This window comes from Oncorhynchus clarkii, chromosome 17, assembly GCF_045791955.1.
Source record: "Oncorhynchus clarkii lewisi isolate Uvic-CL-2024 chromosome 17, UVic_Ocla_1.0, whole genome shotgun sequence".
NCBI lineage: Eukaryota > Metazoa > Chordata > Actinopteri > Salmoniformes > Salmonidae > Oncorhynchus > Oncorhynchus clarkii.
The window spans coordinates 29,268,233-29,286,295 of NC_092163.1; the positions used below are offsets into that span (position 1 = coordinate 29,268,233).

The window sequence follows — 18,063 nt, forward strand, 5'->3', positions numbered from 1 at the left end:
GCAACATCCTCCAGCATGACCGTTTGGTGGTGGGTCAGTCATGGTGTGGGGTGGCATTTCTTTGGGGGGCCGCACAGCCCTCCATGTGCTCGCCAGAGGTAGCCTGACTGCCATTAGGTACCGAGATGAGATTCTCAGACCCCTTGTGAGACCATATGCTGGTGCGGTTGGCCCTGGGTTCCTCCTAATGCAAGACAATGCTAGACCTCATGTGGCTGGAGTGTGTCAGCAGTTCCTGCAAGAGGAAGGCATTGATGCTATGGACTGGCCCGCCCGTTCCCCAGACCTGAAACCAATTGAGCACATCTGAGACATCATGTCTCGCTCCATCCACCAACGCCACGTTGCACCACAGACTGTCCAGGAGTTGGAGGATGCTTTAGTCCAGGTCTGGGAGGAGATCCCTCAGGAGACCATCCGCCACCTCATCAGAAGCATGCCCAGGCGTTGTAGGGAGGTCATACAGGCACGTGGAGGCCACACACACTACTAAGCCTCATTTTGACTTGTTTTAAGGACATTACATCAAAGTTGGATCAGCCTGTAGTGTGGTTTTCCACTTTAATTTTGAGTGTGACTCCAAATCCAGACCTCCATGAGTTGATCATTTTGATTTCCATTGATAATTTTTGTGTGATTTTGTTGTCAGTACATTCAACTATGTAAAGAAAAAATTATTTAATAACTCGTTGTGTTTGGAGGACAAAGAATGCTGAGTTACATCCAAAGAACACCATACCTACTGTGAAGCATGGGGTTGAGACATCATGCTTTGGGGCTGTTTTTCTGCAAAGGGACAAGGACGACTGATCCGTGTAAAGGAAAGAATGAATGGGGCCATGTATCGTGAGATTTTGAGTGAAAACCTCCTTCCATCAGCAAGGGCATTGAAGATGAAACGTGGCTGGGTTTTTCAGCATGACAATGATCCCAAACACACCGCCCGGGAAACGAAGGAGTGGCTTCGTAAGAAGCATTTCAATCTCCAGGAGTGGCCTAGCCAGTCTCCAGATCTCAACCCCATAGAACATCTTTGGAGGGAGTTGAAAGTTTGTGTTGCCCAGCAACAGCCCCAAAACATTACTGCTCTAGAGGAGATCTGCATGGAGGAATGGGCCAAAATACCAGCAACAGTTTGTGAAAACCTTGTGAAGACTTACAGAAAACGTTTGACCTCTGTCATTGCCAACAAAGGGTATATAACAAAGTATTGAGATAAACTTTTGTTATTGACCAAATACTTATTTTCCACCATATTTTGCTAATAAATTCATTAAAAACCCTACAATGTGATTTTCTGGAATTGTTTTTCTCATTTTGTCCTATCATAGTTGAAGTGTACCTATGATGAAAATTACAGGCCTCATCTTTTTAAGTGGGAGAACTTGCACAATTGGTGGCTGACTAAATACTTTTTTTGCCCCACTGTATACAAAAAATGCACTGAAACCAAAATACCTTTTAGTTTTGGTGATCTTCTCGGCTCTGGGTCATTTTCAAGTCCTCTGGTGGTTACAGTCTAACTTTGGAATGGGTAGCACCATAGAAAGAAGCTTTCTTGATAAACTGTCCATTTCGTCTGTTCTCTTTGGTGGCAAATTCATTTTTATTTATTTTTTAGATAAACAGCTCATTTTTGAATGGTAACTGTGTTACCTGTAGTTGTGAAGCTGGGGGAGAAGTACAACAAAAATGTAGTTTTGAAAGTCTTTTTTTTACATTTATTTTAATAACCTCTCTTGGGTAGGACGCAGTATTTTCACCTCCGAATGAAAAGCGTGCCCAAAGTAAATTGCCTTCTACTCAGGCCCAGAAGCTAGGATATGCATATAATTGGTAGAGTTGGATAGAATCAAATCAAATGTATTTATAAGGCCCTTCGTACATCAGCTGATATCTCAAAGTGCTGTACAGAAACCCAGCCTAAAACCCCAAACGGCAAGCAATGCAGGTGTTGAAGCACGTTGGCTAGGAAAAAATCCCTAGAAAGGCCAAAACCTAGGAAGAAACCTAGAGAGGAACCAGGCTATGAGGGGTGGCCAGTCCTCTTCTGGCTGTGCCGGGTAGAAAACACTCTAAAGTTTCCAAACTGTTCAAATTATGTCTGTGAGTATAACAGAACTGATATGGCAGGCGAAAAGCTGAGAGAAATCCATCCAGGAAGTGGAATTATTTTCATGTGGCTGTTTTTCAACTCCATACCTATAGAGAGTCCAATGGGTTAGGAATCAGATTGCAGTTCCTATGGCTTCCACTAGATGTCAACAGTCTTTAGACATGGTTTCAGGCTTTTATTTTGAAAAGAGATTAGTAAAAAAGCCATTTTGGTCAGAGGACAGAGGAAGTATGCAGACCTGATTTGGGTGCGCTCACGTTTGTTATTTTTCCTTTCTATTAAAAACGGTATTGTCCGGTTAAAATATTATTGATTATAAAGACAATAAACAACCTGAGGATTAATTCTAAACATTGTTTGACATGTTTCAATGAACTTTACCGGTACAATTAGTATGTATTCGTCTGCCTGTTGTGACCGCCTTGGAGCAATTGGATTACTGAACAAAACGCGCCAACAAAACTGAGTTTTTGGGACATAAAGAGGGACGTTATTGAACAAAACAAACATTTACTGTGTAAATGGGAGTCTTGTGAGTGCAACCATATGACGATCATCAAAGGTAAGTGGTTAATTTTATCGTTATTTCTCACTTTAGTGACTACTCTACTTGGCTGGTAAATTTTTGTATGTCCTGCACGCACAGGTGATGCAGGTGCCCTTCCTAACGCCGTTGCTGTAAAGGAAGGAAACTGCTCACGAACATGACTGTTGTTTTGCTCTAGGACGCCCACAAGCCTCGTAAGACTCGTCTGAAGGTAGCCTGGTACCAGTTTAAAACATTTATGGAAGTGTATATATAGATGTCATTTAGTGCCAAAAAATGTTTGTTAAATATGAGTCAAAAAAATCTTTGTTATATCTGATAGAGGACAGGGCCTGGTTGCACAAAATATCTTAAGTATATTTTCCCTTGACGTTTGCTGAGCTTTAAGTCAGTTGCACAGCACATTTTAAGACAAATTTCCTCCTTTAATTAAGTGAAAAAGTTAAAGGTGCCCATGAGTTCACCTTAAGTGCTTCATTCAGTATAGATATCAAAGTAAACAGAATTTGTGGAGGTAAATACTGTAGCTAAACGATGAAAGGTGCACAATCCATGGCTACAAAGCTTGCTTTCTAGCTAGCTGCCGACTCTGTGCTAGCTTGACATGCTAAAAAGTAATAGAAAAAAGTTGAGAAAAAATAACTACAATGTTTTATCTAATGAATCAATTTGTTTCGCCTGTCTTAAACGTAGAAGTTCTATTTTGCGACCTCAAAATAAATGTGATCTCTTTGAATGAATGTCTCAAGTCTTGAATGAATGTGTTTCCATGTATGAATCTGTTGTTCAATGCATTTCTATGGGCTAATAGCAGTAAGGCAACATTCAATGTTTCATTTTTTGATACCTAAAGGGGTCCTAAAATTCAAAATAAAATAGCTAAATGATCCTCGGTATGACCACCCAAAAACAATTCCATATGCTAGCTTAATAGAACTCTTAAGGATTAACATGATTTTTAAATGACTACCTGATCTCTGCACCCCACACATACAATTATCTGTAAGGTCCCTGAGTCGAGCAGGGAATTTCAAGCACAGATTCAACCACAAAGACCAAGGAGGTTTTCCAATGATTCGCAAAGAAGACATTGAATATCCCTTTGAGCATGGTGCAGATACTGTATTTCTTACACTTTGGATGGTGTATCAAAACACCCAGTCACTACATGGATACAGGCCCCTTCCTAACTCAGTTGCCGGAGAGGAAAGAAACCGCTCAGGGATTACACCATGAAGCCAATGGTGGCTTTTAAACAGCTATAGTTTAATAACTGTGATAGGAAATAACTGAGGATGGATCAATATTGTAGTTACAATATTGGGGGATCCTAATAAAATACCAAATACTCCACAATACTAACAAAAATGTGAAAAGAAGCCTGTACAGAATAAAAATATTCCAAAACATGCATCATGTTTGCAACAAGGCAAAGAAATGAACTTTTTGTTCTGAATATACAAAGCATTGTGTTGGATTTTCCCCAAACATAACACATCACTGTGTACCACTCTTTATATTTTCAATCATGGTGGTAGCGCAAGGACTAGGGAGGTTTTTAGGTTAAAAAGAACGGAATAGAGCTAAGCACACACAAATCCTAGAGGAAAACCTGGTTCGGTCTGCTTTCCAACACACTGGGAGACATTCACCTTTCAGCAGGACAATAACCTAAAACACAAGGCCAATTATACAATAATATACACTGGAGTTGCTTCCCAAGACACCATTGAATTTTCCTACGTGGCTAAGTTACAGTGTTGACTTAAATCAGCTTGAAAATCTATGGCAGGACTTGAAAATGGCTGTCTAGCAAGGCCAACAACCTACATGAGCTTCAATCCAGCTCTTAGAGACTAAAGGTGTCCGTCCACCTGTTTCCCAGCCCAAACAGTTTGGTAGAGTTCGTGCATATATTATGACAACATTTTGTTAATTTTTGACTTTGGCTAGTTTTTTTGGGGGGGGAGGGGATGTTCGGGCACATAAAACATACTCTGGAGGCAAGCCGAAGTTTGGAGCCAAACGCCTACGCCCCTTCGTTGGTGATTGGTCAACAGTAGGGATTCTTCAATAAAGTCTTGTCATTCAGTGAGAGATGACTCGTTTTCATTTTTTTATTTTTTTTATTGAAAAATACTGCACCAACCTTACTTATATGTAAAATTTGTTGTATACTTATCTAATCAAGATATATTAGTGTTATCTTTTTTATTTTATGTCGGTTGTTGACAAAATGACACAACAAACACAACAAAGTGTGGAAAAGAGAAGGGGTGTGTGGTGAGTTTAGAAACAAATAATACTTTGTCAAAAGTTTTATGTATGTGTAATTGTAAAAAAAAAAAAAAAAAAAAAAAGCTAGGATAGCTCACTGCAGCTTAACCCCTCAGAAATTGATAGTTGGCTGTCAGCTTGACTTAAACACTTAACTTTAGCGCACTGTTCTCTGATTGGCTAAACGGACTGTCTCCTCTCAAGTCTTTAGCTAAGATTTGACATGTTGCATTTTGGAAACTCCTCCAGCAGCCGACATGAGATGTCCTAAAACTACACCATTCAGATCAAGCAAACTTTGTTCTAAATCTGCATAAAACGGTCTCGGCTGTTAAATGTGAACCGGGCTTTAGTCTGTGTCCGGGAAACCAAACCAGGCTCCTAACATTTTCTACTGACCGCTGCTGTTGCCATGGCTATGATATTGACAGGTTTTAACCACTCCTCTTACTCTTGTCCCTCTCCCCCCCTCCTCTCCAGAATGTGATTCCCCAGCAGCTGCTGGACCAGTACCTTTCCATGACGGACCCGGCACGGGCCCAGACGGTGGACACAGAGATTGCCAAGCACTGTGCGTTCAGCCTGCCCGGCGTAGCCCTCACCCTGGGCCAACAGAACTGGCACTGCCTCAAGGACACCTACGAGACCCTCGCCACTGACGTACAGGTGTGTGCTTTTTGGGGGCACTCCCATATCTTTATTTTGGGCTATACAGGTGGGGCCCTGACTGGGGTTGTGTTCATTAAGCACCAAAACTGACTGAAACAAGAAGGGTACAATTTCTTGTTCAATAAGAAACGCTCATTTTCCGTTGCGAAGCGTCTAAAAAAAATAAAAAATACAAGTTTTCAGTTGCGTGCCCTAATGAACATGACACAGGACACTGTGTTCTAAAGGCACTGACAGTGGACGGGGTGACCCATTCATTTTCGATGAAGCCTATGCAGGGGTGCAATTATATTGAAGCGGAGTGGTCAATGGTGCGCGTGCCTATGAAAATAAATAATAGGATTATATAAAATAGGAGGTGGAGAAAATAGGATTCTGCTCTATTTTTAAAGCGATCGGTATTGAACAATCACAGTAGAAAGCGTAGCCTGCGTGATGATACGTCAGAACGTACCTGTACATCTAACAGCAGGACCAGCTAACTTGCCCGCTAGCTAGCTGGCTAACACTATCAGTTTACAGAGTCACGTTTAACAATAAAACCTTTAAAAATGTTTTCTAATCCATTTTTGATTAATAATTTGTGTTTCATGTAAATACAGTTGAAGTCGTAAGTTTACACTTATGTTGGAGTCATTAAAACTTGGAACATTTCCAGAAAATGAGGCCTACCTTCAAACTCAGTGCCTCTTTGCTTGACATCAAGGGAAAATCAAAAAAAATTGTAGACCTCCACAAGTCTGGTTCATCCTAGGGAGGAATTTCCAAACGGCTGAAGGTACCACGATCATCTGTACAAATAAAAGTTTGCAAGTATAAACACCATGGGACCACGCATCCGCCATACCACTCAGGAAGGAGATGTGTTCTGTCTCCTAGAGATAAACATACTTTGGTGCAAAAAGTGCAAATCAATCCCAGAACAACAGCAAAGGACCTTGTGAAGATGCTGGAGGAAACGGGTACAAAAGTATCTATAGCCACAGTAAAACGAGTGCTATATCGACATAACCTGAAAAGCCGCTTAGCAAGGAAGAAGCCACTCCTACAAAACTGCCATAAAAAAATACAGACTACGGGTTGCAACTGCACATGGGGACAAAGACCGTACTTTTTGGAGAAATGTCTTCTGGTCTGATGAAACAAAAATAGATCTGTTTGGCCATAATGACCATGGTTCTGTTTGGAGGAAAAAGGGGGAGGCTTGCAAGCCGAAGAACACCATCTCAACCGTGAAGCACGGGGGTGGCAGCATTATGTTGTGGGGGGTGCTTTTCTGCAGGAGGGACTGGTGCACTTCACAAAATAGATGGCATTATGTGGATATATTGAAGCAACATCTCAAGACATCAGTCAGGAAGTTAGAGCTTGGTAGCAAATGGGACTTCCAAATGAACAATGACACCAAGCATACTTCCAAAGTTGTGGCAAAATGGCTTAAGGACAACAAAGTCAAGGTATTGCAGTGGCCATCACAAAGCCCTGACCTCGAGCCTATAGAACATTTGTGGGCAGAACTGAAAAAGCTTGTGTGAGCAAGTAGGCCTACAAACTTGACTCAGTTACACCAGCTCTGTCAGGAGGAATTGGCCAAAATTCACCCAACTTGTGGGAATGCTACCTGAAACTTTTGACCCAAGTTAAACAAATGAAAGGCAATGCTACCAAGTACTAATTGAGTGTATGTAAACCTCTGACCCACTGGGAATGTGATGAAAGAAATTAAAGCTTAAATAAATAATTCTGACTTTTCACATTCTTATAATAAAGTGGTGATCCTAACTGACCTAAGATGGGGAGTTTTTACTAGGATTAGATGTCAGGATTTGTGAAAAACTGAGTTTAAATGTATTTGGCTAAGGTGTATGTAAACTTCCGACTTCAACTGTAGCTCGTCTATTTTGTTATCCATTGATTGTACGTTGTCTAACAGATTACACACTCGCCGTCGGATCCTTACACGGCCCCCCGACCTATGTCGTCTATCTCCGTCTCTTTCTCATGCGAATGACAGGGATTTGGACCTTGTCGGGTGTCTGAAGTAAATCCTTCGCGTCCGACTTGTTAAAGAAAAACTCTTAGTCCAGTTCGAGGTGAATAATAGCTGTCCTGATGTCCAGAAGCTCTTTTCGGTCATAAGAGACGGTGGCAGAAACATTATGTACAAAATAAGTTACAAATAACGCAAAAAAACACCCACAATAGCACAATTGGTTAAGAGTCCGTAAAACGGCAGCCATCTCCTCCGGCGCCATTCTTTTAATGGTTACTGCTTGGTTTCCAACAAAAATAAATACAGATTTTTTAACTTTTATCAGACAGTTAGGTGTGAAAGTGAACAACACACCATGTGTTGACATAATCTCATCATTAGAGATTGATGCACTGATACCCAGTATGTACGTTGCTATGCAAATTACAAGTTCAGTGACTGCTTGGTAACCGTGCTCATGATGTAATATGGAGTTATTAGTTTGCAACCAATACAGCTTGTCATTTTCACTTAAAGCTTAACTTCAATTACTTTTGTGAAGAATAGTGGATTGTTAGATTCATTATTCAATGAGTGGTATTGCAGCTTGGCTGAGGTAGGGAGTGGCTGTGTTAGCCTGTGTAGTCATTGACCGAGGCATATCAGCCATTTACTCTGAGTTTTTACTCCCTGACATGTGGAAAAGTTTTGGTGTAGGGCTAAGCTGATCTTCTGTCTTTATATTCATTACCACTACAGTGGAAGGTGCGCCGTACGCTGGCGTTCTCCATCCACGAGCTGGCGGTGATCCTAGGAGACCAGCTTACGGCGGCCGACCTGGTGCCCATCTTCAACGGCTTCCTCAAGGACCTGGATGAGGTGCGCATCGGCGTGCTCAAACACCTCTATGACTTCCTTAAGGTGAGACCACCATACATGTAACAAGCAAACTGTGAACCGACTCAAAATAATCTATCTACATGTTGGTCCACTTGCTGTGCTGTTTTACTAGCCTGGTCCTAGATCTGTTTGTGCTCTTGCCAACACCATTCCTCATTGTCAAGCCAAACATTGACAATGAGTTAGTATGGTAGCACAAACAGACTGGAACTTTTAGCTGCCACATAGTTCATCTAGATTGGATTTATACTCAACAATTTCAAACATTTTACTGAGTGTACAGCTCATATAATGTTTTTTTATTTATTTTTTTTTTTTTTAACAAGGTAAGTTGACAGAGAACACATTGTCATTTACAGCAGCAACCTGGGGAATAGTTACAGGGGAGATGAGTGATAAATGAGCCAATTGTAAGCTGGGGATGATTAGGTGACCATATGAGTACCAGATTGGGAATTTAGCCAGAACACCAGGGTTAGCACCCCTACTCTTACGATAAATGCCATGAGATCTTTAGTGACCACAGAGTCAAGACACACGTTTAATGTCCCATCCAATAGACTGCACCCTGCAATGGGATATTTTTTAGACCAGAGGAAAGGGTGCCTCCTACTGTCCCTCCAACACCACTTCCAGCAGCATCTGGTCTCCCATCTAGGGACCAGGACCAACCCTGCTTAGCTTCAGAAGCAAGCCAGCAGTGGGATGCAGGGTGGTATGCTAATGGCATGTAAGGAAATCAGTCAATTGAAATACATTCATTAGACCCTAAACTATGGATTTCACATGACTGGAAATACAGGTATGCAGCTGTTAGTCACAGATACCATTTAAAAAAAGTAGGGGTGTGACCACATTTGCCACATGCAGCGCGACACATCTCCTTCACACAGAGTTGATCAGGCCTGTGTAATGTTGTCCCATTCCTCTTCAATGGTTGTGCGAAGTTGCTGGATGTTGGCTGGAACTGGAACACGCTGTCATAAACATTGATCCAGAGCATCCCAAACATGCTCAATGAGTGACATGTCTGGTAAGTATGCAGGCCATGTAAGAACGAGGACATTTTCATCTTCCATTAATTGTGTACAGATCTTTGCGACATGGGGCTGTGCATTATCATCCTGAAACATGAGGTAATGGCGGCAGATGAATGGTACAACAATGGGCCGCAGGATCTCGTCATTTTATTTCTGTGCATTTTAAATCGCCATCGATAAAATGCTATTTTGTCTGTAGCTTATGCCTGTCCATACCATACCGCCACCATGGGACACTCTGTTCACAACGTTGACATCGGCAAACCGCTCGCCTACATCACACCAGTTGGCCGTACTGCCAAATTCTTTAAAACAATGTTAGAGGTAGAGAAATGAACATTCAATTCTCTGGCAGCAGTTCTGGTTGACATTCCTGTAGCCAGCATACCAATTTCACACTCCCTCAAAACTTGATACATCTGTGGCATTGTGTTGTGTGACAAAACTGCACATTTTAGTGGTATTTTACCCATCAGAAGGTGCACCTGTGTAATGATCATGCTGTTTAATCAGCTTCTTGATATACCACACCTGTCAAGTGGATGGATTATCTTGGCAAAGGAGAAATGCTCACTAACAGGGATGCAAACAAATTTGTTCATGTAATTTGAGAGAAATAAGCTTTTTGTGCGTATGGAACATTTCAGAAACATCTCATGAAACATGAGACCTACAATTTACATGTTGCGTTTTATATTTTTGTTCAGTGTAGATTTAGATGGCTATCTGATGCACTGCATGATAGTCACCTATTATGTGAGGCATTTGTAGAATGCTGCCTGACTTGACCTGTGTACTGGGTTTATACGGTTGTCACACAACAGATTGTCTTTCACAATAACAATGTGGTTGGTATAGAGGTGGAGAGACCTTTGTATTTGTGTCTTTTCACTCTTAAACTGGTTGCCTCCATTTCTTTTGATACATGTGCCTTTTGTCACTAATAAAAGAGAATGTGTTGTCCATGGGTTTTGTAACGATGAATACTGCTCACTTTGGTGAGACATGATAACTTGGATCTGTGGTAATTTCAGCTGTCTGTATCTTCTGTCTTGTCTGTGGCAGTTACTCCATGCTGAGAAGAGGAGAGAGTACCTGTACCAGCTGCAGGAGTTCATGGTGACAGACAACAGCCGCAACTGGAGGTTTAGATACGAGCTGGCAGAGTAAGTCTCCGGTTAATTTAGATCAGGGCCAATCTTTGTCATTCATTTAGGATTGAGTCCTCCATATTTCTCTCTAGAGGGCCCACTTGCCACAAGTCTCTGATGGCATGCACCATTTTAGTAGTCAACTTGCCTGGGCCTTTCAATGGCTTAGGGAGGGATCACAGAGTTCCATCCAGCTGCGTCCTCAGAGAATGCGCAGACCAGCTGGCAGGAGTGTGTACGGACATATTCAACCTCTCCCTATCCCTGTCTGTCATCCCCACTGGCTTCAAGATGTCCACCATTGTTCTGGTACCCAAGCAAGCAAAGATAACTGAACTAAATTACTATTGCCCCGTAGTACTCACTTCTGTCATCATGAAGTGCTCTGAGAGGCTAATCAAGGACCAGATCACCTTACCCAACATCCTCCATGTTAAGTAATGTTACTTTCCCTAACAAGAGAAAAAATGTTGCTCAAACAGAAGGGGGAACTGAGTCACTGACAACAACCAAAACAAAACAGGTGGTGTTTTAGGAGGGGTTCTGAAAGACAGTCATGGGGGTGTCCACTTAACTAGCAACCACTCCTGGAACCTAAAAGACACCCACCTTGAGCACCTACTGAATTTGCCCAAGAAGTGGCAATCAAACGAAAAACCCACACCAATCGTAGACAGGAGACAAAACAAAAAGGTGGCGCAAAACGAAAATCGGGGAAATCAGATAAAGGAATGTTTATCGAGAAATCAAAATAGGGAGAGCCAACTAAAGGTGTTAACCCTCTGCATCTACACTATACAGTGCATTCGGAAAGTATTCAGACTTTCACTTTTTCCACATTTTGTTATGTTACAGCCTTATTCTGAAATGGATTCAATTATGTTTTTCCCCTTCATCAATCTACACACAATACTCCATAATGACGACGCAGTATTCAGACCTTTTGCTATGAGACTCAAAAGGGAGCTCAGGTGCATCATGTTTACATTGATCATCTTTGATGTTTCTACAACTTGATTGGAGTCCACCTGTGGTAAATTCAATTAATTGGACATTATTTGGAAAGGCGCACACCTGTCTATATAAGGTCCCACAGTTGACAGTGTATGTCAGAGCAAAAACCAAGCCATGGGGTCGAAGGAATTGTCCGCAGACCGCCAAGACAGGATTGTGTTAAGGCACATATATCTGGTGAAGAGTACCAAAAAATGTCAGCAGCATTGAAGGTCCCCAAGAACACAGTGGCCTCCAATCATTCTTAAATGGAAGAAGTTTGGATCCACCGAGACTCTTCCTAGAGCTGGCCGCCCAGCCAAACTGAGCATTCAGGAGGAGAAGGACATTGGTCAGGGAGGTGACCAAGAACCCAATGGTCACCATGGCAGGGCTCCAGAGTTCCTCTGTGGAGATGGGAGAACCTTCCAGAAGGACAACCATCTCTGCAGCACTCCTCCAATCAGGCCACCAACAGGACAATGACCCTAAGCACACACCCTTAAAAAGTCATATGATTCTTGAATACTTTCCAAATGCACTGTAAATGCAGCAGCAATACCACCCTGCATCCCACTGCTGGCTTGCTTCTGAAGCTAAGCAGGGTTGGTCCTGTTCCGTCCCTGGATGGGAGACCACTTTCTGCTGGAAGTGGTGTTGGAATGCCAGTAGGAGGCACCCTTTCCTCTGGTCTACAAAAAGATCTCAGGGCAGTGATTAGAGACATTGCCCTGTGTAGGGTGCCATCTTAAACTAGTGTCCTGACTCTCTGTGGTTTCTAAAGATCCCATGGCACTTATCGTAAGAGTAGGGGTGTTAACCCCGGTGTTCTGGCTAAATTCCCATTCTGGCCTTAACACCATCATGGACACCTAATCATCCCCAGCTTACAATTGGCTCATTCATCCTCCCTCCTCTCCCATGTAACGATTCCCCAGGTCGTTTGTGTAAATGAGAATGTGTTCTCAGTCAACTTAGCTGGTAAAATAAGGGTAAAATAAATAAATAAAAATCCACATTGGTATTGTGTGTAGGACAGTGACCAGAAATATAAATGTAATCAATTTTAAATTCAGGCTGTAACAACAACAAATTGTGGAAAAAGTCAAGGGGTGTGAATACTTTCTGAAGGCATTTAACACTGGTCATTGTAACAATGTTTACATACTGTTTTACCCACTTTATATGTATATACTGTATGGCTCATCCTATATACAGTTGAATTCGGGAAGTTTACATACACTTATGTTGGAGTCATTAAAACTCGTTTTTCAACCACTCCACACATTTTTTGTTAACAAACTATAGTTTTGGCAAGTCGGTTAGGACGTCTACTTCAAATCAAAATCAAATCAAATTTTATTTGTCACATACACATGGTTAGCAGATGTTAGTGCGAGTGTAGCGAAATGCTTGTGCTTCTAGTTCCGACAATGCAGTAATAACCAACAAGTAATCTAGCTAACAATTCCAAAACTACTACCTTATAGACACAAGTGTAAGGGGATAAAGAATATGTACATAAAGATATATGAATGAGTGATGGTACAGAGCGGCATAGGCAAGATACAGTAGATGGTATTGAGTGCAGTATATACATATGAGATGAGTATGTAAACAAAGTGGCATAGTTAAAGTGGCTAGTGATACATGTATTACATAAGGATGCAGTAGATGATATAGAGTACAGTATATACACATACATATGAGATGAGTAATGTAGGGAACATTATATTAGGTAGCATTGTTTAAAGTGGCTAGTGATATATTTTACATCATTTCCCATCAATTCCCATTATTAAAGTGGCTGGAGTTGAGTCAGTGTGTTGGCAGCAGCCACTCAATGTTAGTGGTGGCTGTTTAACAGTCTGATGGCCTTGAGATAGAAGCTGTTTTTCAGTCTCTCGGTCCCAGCTTTGATGCACCTGTACTGACCTCGCCTTCTGGATGATAGCGGGGTGAACAGGCAGTGGCTTGGGTGGTTGATGTCCTTGATGATCTTTATGGCCTTCCTGTGACATCGGGTGGTGTAGGTGTCCTAGAGGGCAGGTAGTTTGCCCCCGGTGATGCGTTGTGCAGACCTCACTACCCTCTGGAGAGCCTTACGGTTGTGGGCGGAGCAGTTGCCGTACCAGGCAGTGATACAGCACGACAGGATGCTCTCGATTGTGCATCTGTAGAAGTTTGTGAGTGCTTTTGGTGATAAGCCGAATTTCTTCAGCCTCCTGAGGTTAGTTGACTGTGCCTTTAAACAGCTTAGAAAATCTCAGAAAATGATGTCATGGCTTTAGAAGCTTCTGATAAGCTAATTGACATCCTTTGAGTCAATTGGAGGTGTCTACCTGTGGATGTATTTCAATGCCTACCTTCAAACTCAGTGCCTCTTTGCTTGACATCATGGGAAAATCAAAAGAAATCAGCCAAGACCTCAGAAAAACAATTGTAGACCTCCACAAGTCTGGTTCATCCTTGGTAGCAATTTCCAAATGCCTGAAGGTACCACGTTCCTCTGTACAAACAATAGTACACAAGTATAAACACCATAGGACCACGCAGCCGTCATACCGCTCAAGAAGGAGACACTGTCTCCTAGAGATGAACATACTTTGGGCGAGAAGTGCAAATCAATCCCAGGACAACAGCAAAGGACCTTGTGAAGATGCTGGAGGAAACGGCTACAAAAGTATATATATATGCACAGTAAAACGAGTCCTATATTGACATAACCTGAAAGGCAAGGAAGAAGTCATTGCTCCAAAACTGCCATAAGAAAGCCAGACTACAGTTTGCAACTGCACATGGGGACAAAGATTGTACTTTTTGGAGAAATGTCCTCTAGTCTGATGAAACAAAAATAGAACTGTTTGGCCATAATGACCATTGTTATGTCTGGAGGAAAGGGGGGAGGCTTGCAAGCCAAAGAACACCATCCCAACCATGAAGCACGGGGGTGGCAGCATTATGTTGTGGGGGTGCTTTGCTGCAGGAGGGACTGGTGCACTTCACAAAATAGATGGCATCACGAGGTAGGGAAATTATGTGGATATATTGAAGTAACATCTCAAGACATCAGTCAGGAAGTTAAAGCTTGGTCGCAAATGGGTCTTCCAAATGAACAATGACACCAAGCATACTTCCAAAGTTGTGACAAAATGGCTTTAAGGACAACAAAGTCAAGGTATTGGAGTGGCCATCACAAAACCCTGACCTCAATCTTATAGAAAATTTGTGAGCAGAACTGAAAAAGCTTATGTGAGCAAGGAGGCCTACAACCCTGCCTTAGTTACACCAGCTCTGTCAGGAGGAATGGGCCAAAATTCACCCAACTTATTGTGGAAGCTTGTGGAAGGCTACCCAAAACGTTTGACCCAAGTTAAACCATTTAAAGGCAATGCTACCAAATACTAATTGAGTGTATGTAAACTTCTGACCCACTGGGAATGTGATGAAAGAAATACAAGCTGAAATAAATAATTCCCTCTACTATTATTCTGACATTACACATTCTTAAAATAAAGTGGTGATCCTAACTGACCTAAGACAGGGAATTGTTACTAGGATTAAATGTCAGGAATTGTGAAGAACTGAGTTTAAATGTATTTGGCTAAGGTGTATGTAAACTGCCGACTTCAACTGTAACTACTGCTGTACACACCTTTTCTATTCATATACTGTCTATACACACCATTCATTTATATTCCGGACTCTGACATCGCTCTCTGTGATTTATAGTTTTTTTTTGGGGGGGGGGATTGTGTGTGTGTGTATTGATATTGTATTGCTGCGCTGTTGGAGTTAGAAACCTAAGCAGTTAGCTGCACCCGTAACAACATCTGCAATTCTGTATACGCAGCCAATGAATTATACTCCTTAGCAGCACGGCATATGGCAGTAAATCACTAACCTAAAAAAAAATAAGAAAACTGACTACTTTTAAAATGGAGAGAGCCCTCCATGGTGCTTGCCTGGTCTCGTAACTGATAGTACTCTTTCCCACTCCATTGCACATTGTCAAGCCAAACATGAAAATGAATGAGTGACAAGGACTTGGTATGATAGCACAAACAGATGGGTAACCTGGCGACGTTCATGCTGTCACAAAAGCAGTCAATGGAAAAGATGTCAGGTGCGCCATCTAACTTTGTGCTCCCAAAACATATAGCAATATTGTTGGGCCTCTTTTGTGGAATGAAGACCTCAGAAAAACAGATTTTTTCTTTATTTTTAGGATGACCCCTATACATTAGAGCCCGTGTGTGTGTTGAACAGAATTTCTCCATATGTGTCCACAGGCAGCTTATCCTGATCATAGAGTTGTACAGCCACTACGATGTGTATGACTACCTCAGGCAAATAGCACTGACCCTCTGCTCAGACAAAGTGTCGGAAGTTCGGTGGATCTCTTACAAGCTGGTAGGCATGCCGTTTTGTTCTTGTGTTATTGAAACTGTAGCTGTGTTGAATGATCATGATCAGTTTCTTTTTTTTTATTGAACAACTTAAAGTAGTAATTGTGCTGAATGATATGAGGTGTGAGTATGTCTGTATTGTGTCAATTGGGATATTTCTGATGTTGCAAACTTCTGTGGAAGTAGACCGTTGTTATCTCCTTAATGCAGTGGCCTGCCTGCCTTTAGAATGGAAAGCACCAAAACGTTGCTTGTGTCCCAAATGGCACCCTAGTATTCCCTATAGACGGGATAGCGGACATGTGTTGTTGTGATTCTGGATGGCCAGATAACTAGCAACAATGAGAAGAAGCTGCCATGTGGGGAATCGTAGGTGGCTCGTTTCGGTTAGTTTTATCTTGTTCTTGATACCATGCCTTGTTTTGAGGTATTTTGACTGATGTCATATCTATGCTAATATGGGCAAATTTCGCTGGCTAGTTAACCAATTACTAATGATGTATTCGAGAGAGCTCAGTGTGCAAATGTATTTGTTTTCAATAGACAAAAATATAGTTTACATATTGTCAACAATCTAAGGCAACCCTGTCTGTTTTGCCCCATTTGCACACGCGTCGGTTTTGTTGCTAAACAACCATCCCGTCTATAATGCAGTACTTTTGACCAGGGCCCATTAGGCTCTGGTCAAAAGCAGTGTACTGTATAGGGAATAAGGTGCCATTTGGGACGAGCCTCTGTCTCATCTTTGTCTCGTCCATCCTAGGTGGTGGAGATCTTACAGAAGATGTATGCATGTGGAGCCCATGACCTGGGCCTGAACTTCATCAACGAGCTCATCGTCCGCTTCTGCCACTGTCCCAAGTGGGTGGGCCGCCAGGCCTTTGCCTTTATCTGCCAGGTCAGGACAATGTTTTGTTCACGAAATGTCAATATATGAAAATCTGAACAAACACCATTTCCAATAGCTGCTGCGTTCAGAATTTATTTAATTTTTTTGTGAAATTGCGTCAGCTGTGCTTGCCATAGCACTATTCTGAAAGAATGCAGGTGTGAAGATTGTATGGCCATGGTTGACTGCTGGGTCATGTTTATTAGGCACCAATTGGAAATAAACTGACTGCAACAGGGAGGAACTACCTAGAGCAGGGGTGTCCAACCCTGTTCCTGGAGAGCTACCGTCCTGTAGGTTTTTGTTCCAACCCGTTGTAACTAACCTGGTTCAGCGTATCAACCAGTTAATTATTATAATCAGATGTGGTAGAGGTTGGAGTGTGAACCTACAGGATGGTAGCTCTCCAGAAACAGGGTTGGAGAGCCCTGACCTAGAGTAGTCCAATAAGAAACTCTAATATTGTTTTCCATTGGAAAATAGTCCAACTATTTAGCATTCCCTAATGAATACGACCCTGCTCTCCATGTGTCATCTGTCTTGTCTCTCTATTTAAGTTGGTTTGTATTAACTCATTCTCCGCTGTGTTCCCCAGGCCATAGTGGAAGAGGACTGTATGCCAATGGACCAGTTTGCCCAGCACCTCCTCCCCAGTCTACTCAGCCTATCGTCGGACCCAGTCGCCAACGTTCGTGTGCTGGTGGCCAAAGCACTGCGTCAGAGTGTAATGGAGAAAGGTAAAGACTGGGTGGTGTAGGATGAAGTTGCCCCTAGATGCTGATATGTGATCAGTTAAGCATTTTCCCAATTAATGGTTCAGTTAGGACTGGGGGATGGATGGGAAGCTAATCCTAGATCTGTACCTAGGTAGCCCTCTATGCACCCAAGAATAAAATGCATATTTATTTGCCCCCGAGAGGGAATATGTCTTGTACATTTTTAAGCATTGGCTATATAAAAACCAATGGCACACATTCAAGCTATTGCTTGACAAACTCCTGGGTATAAGCTAAAGACGGCTAAATTGGACACTGATGATAGTTGTAGTACGTTGTCTTTCCCAGTGCAACAAATGCATTTCTCGTGGCATAGTGGTGTTT

General features: G+C 42.1%; 1 protein-coding gene across 1 annotated transcript in view; it reads left to right on the forward strand.

Moving 5' to 3' along the window:
- LOC139370677 (serine/threonine-protein phosphatase 4 regulatory subunit 1-like) overlaps positions 1-18,063 on the forward strand; it is a 44,551-nt gene that overhangs the window by 23,950 nt on the left and 2,538 nt on the right. Inside the window, exons 14-19 of the mRNA XM_071110298.1 lie at positions 5,421-5,606; positions 8,341-8,502; positions 10,587-10,687; positions 15,958-16,078; positions 16,838-16,972; positions 17,559-17,700. Coding sequence (XP_070966399.1) covers positions 5,421-5,606; positions 8,341-8,502; positions 10,587-10,687; positions 15,958-16,078; positions 16,838-16,972; positions 17,559-17,700 — 847 coding nt within the window. The remainder of the gene's footprint in view (positions 1-5,420; positions 5,607-8,340; positions 8,503-10,586; positions 10,688-15,957; positions 16,079-16,837; positions 16,973-17,558; positions 17,701-18,063) is intronic.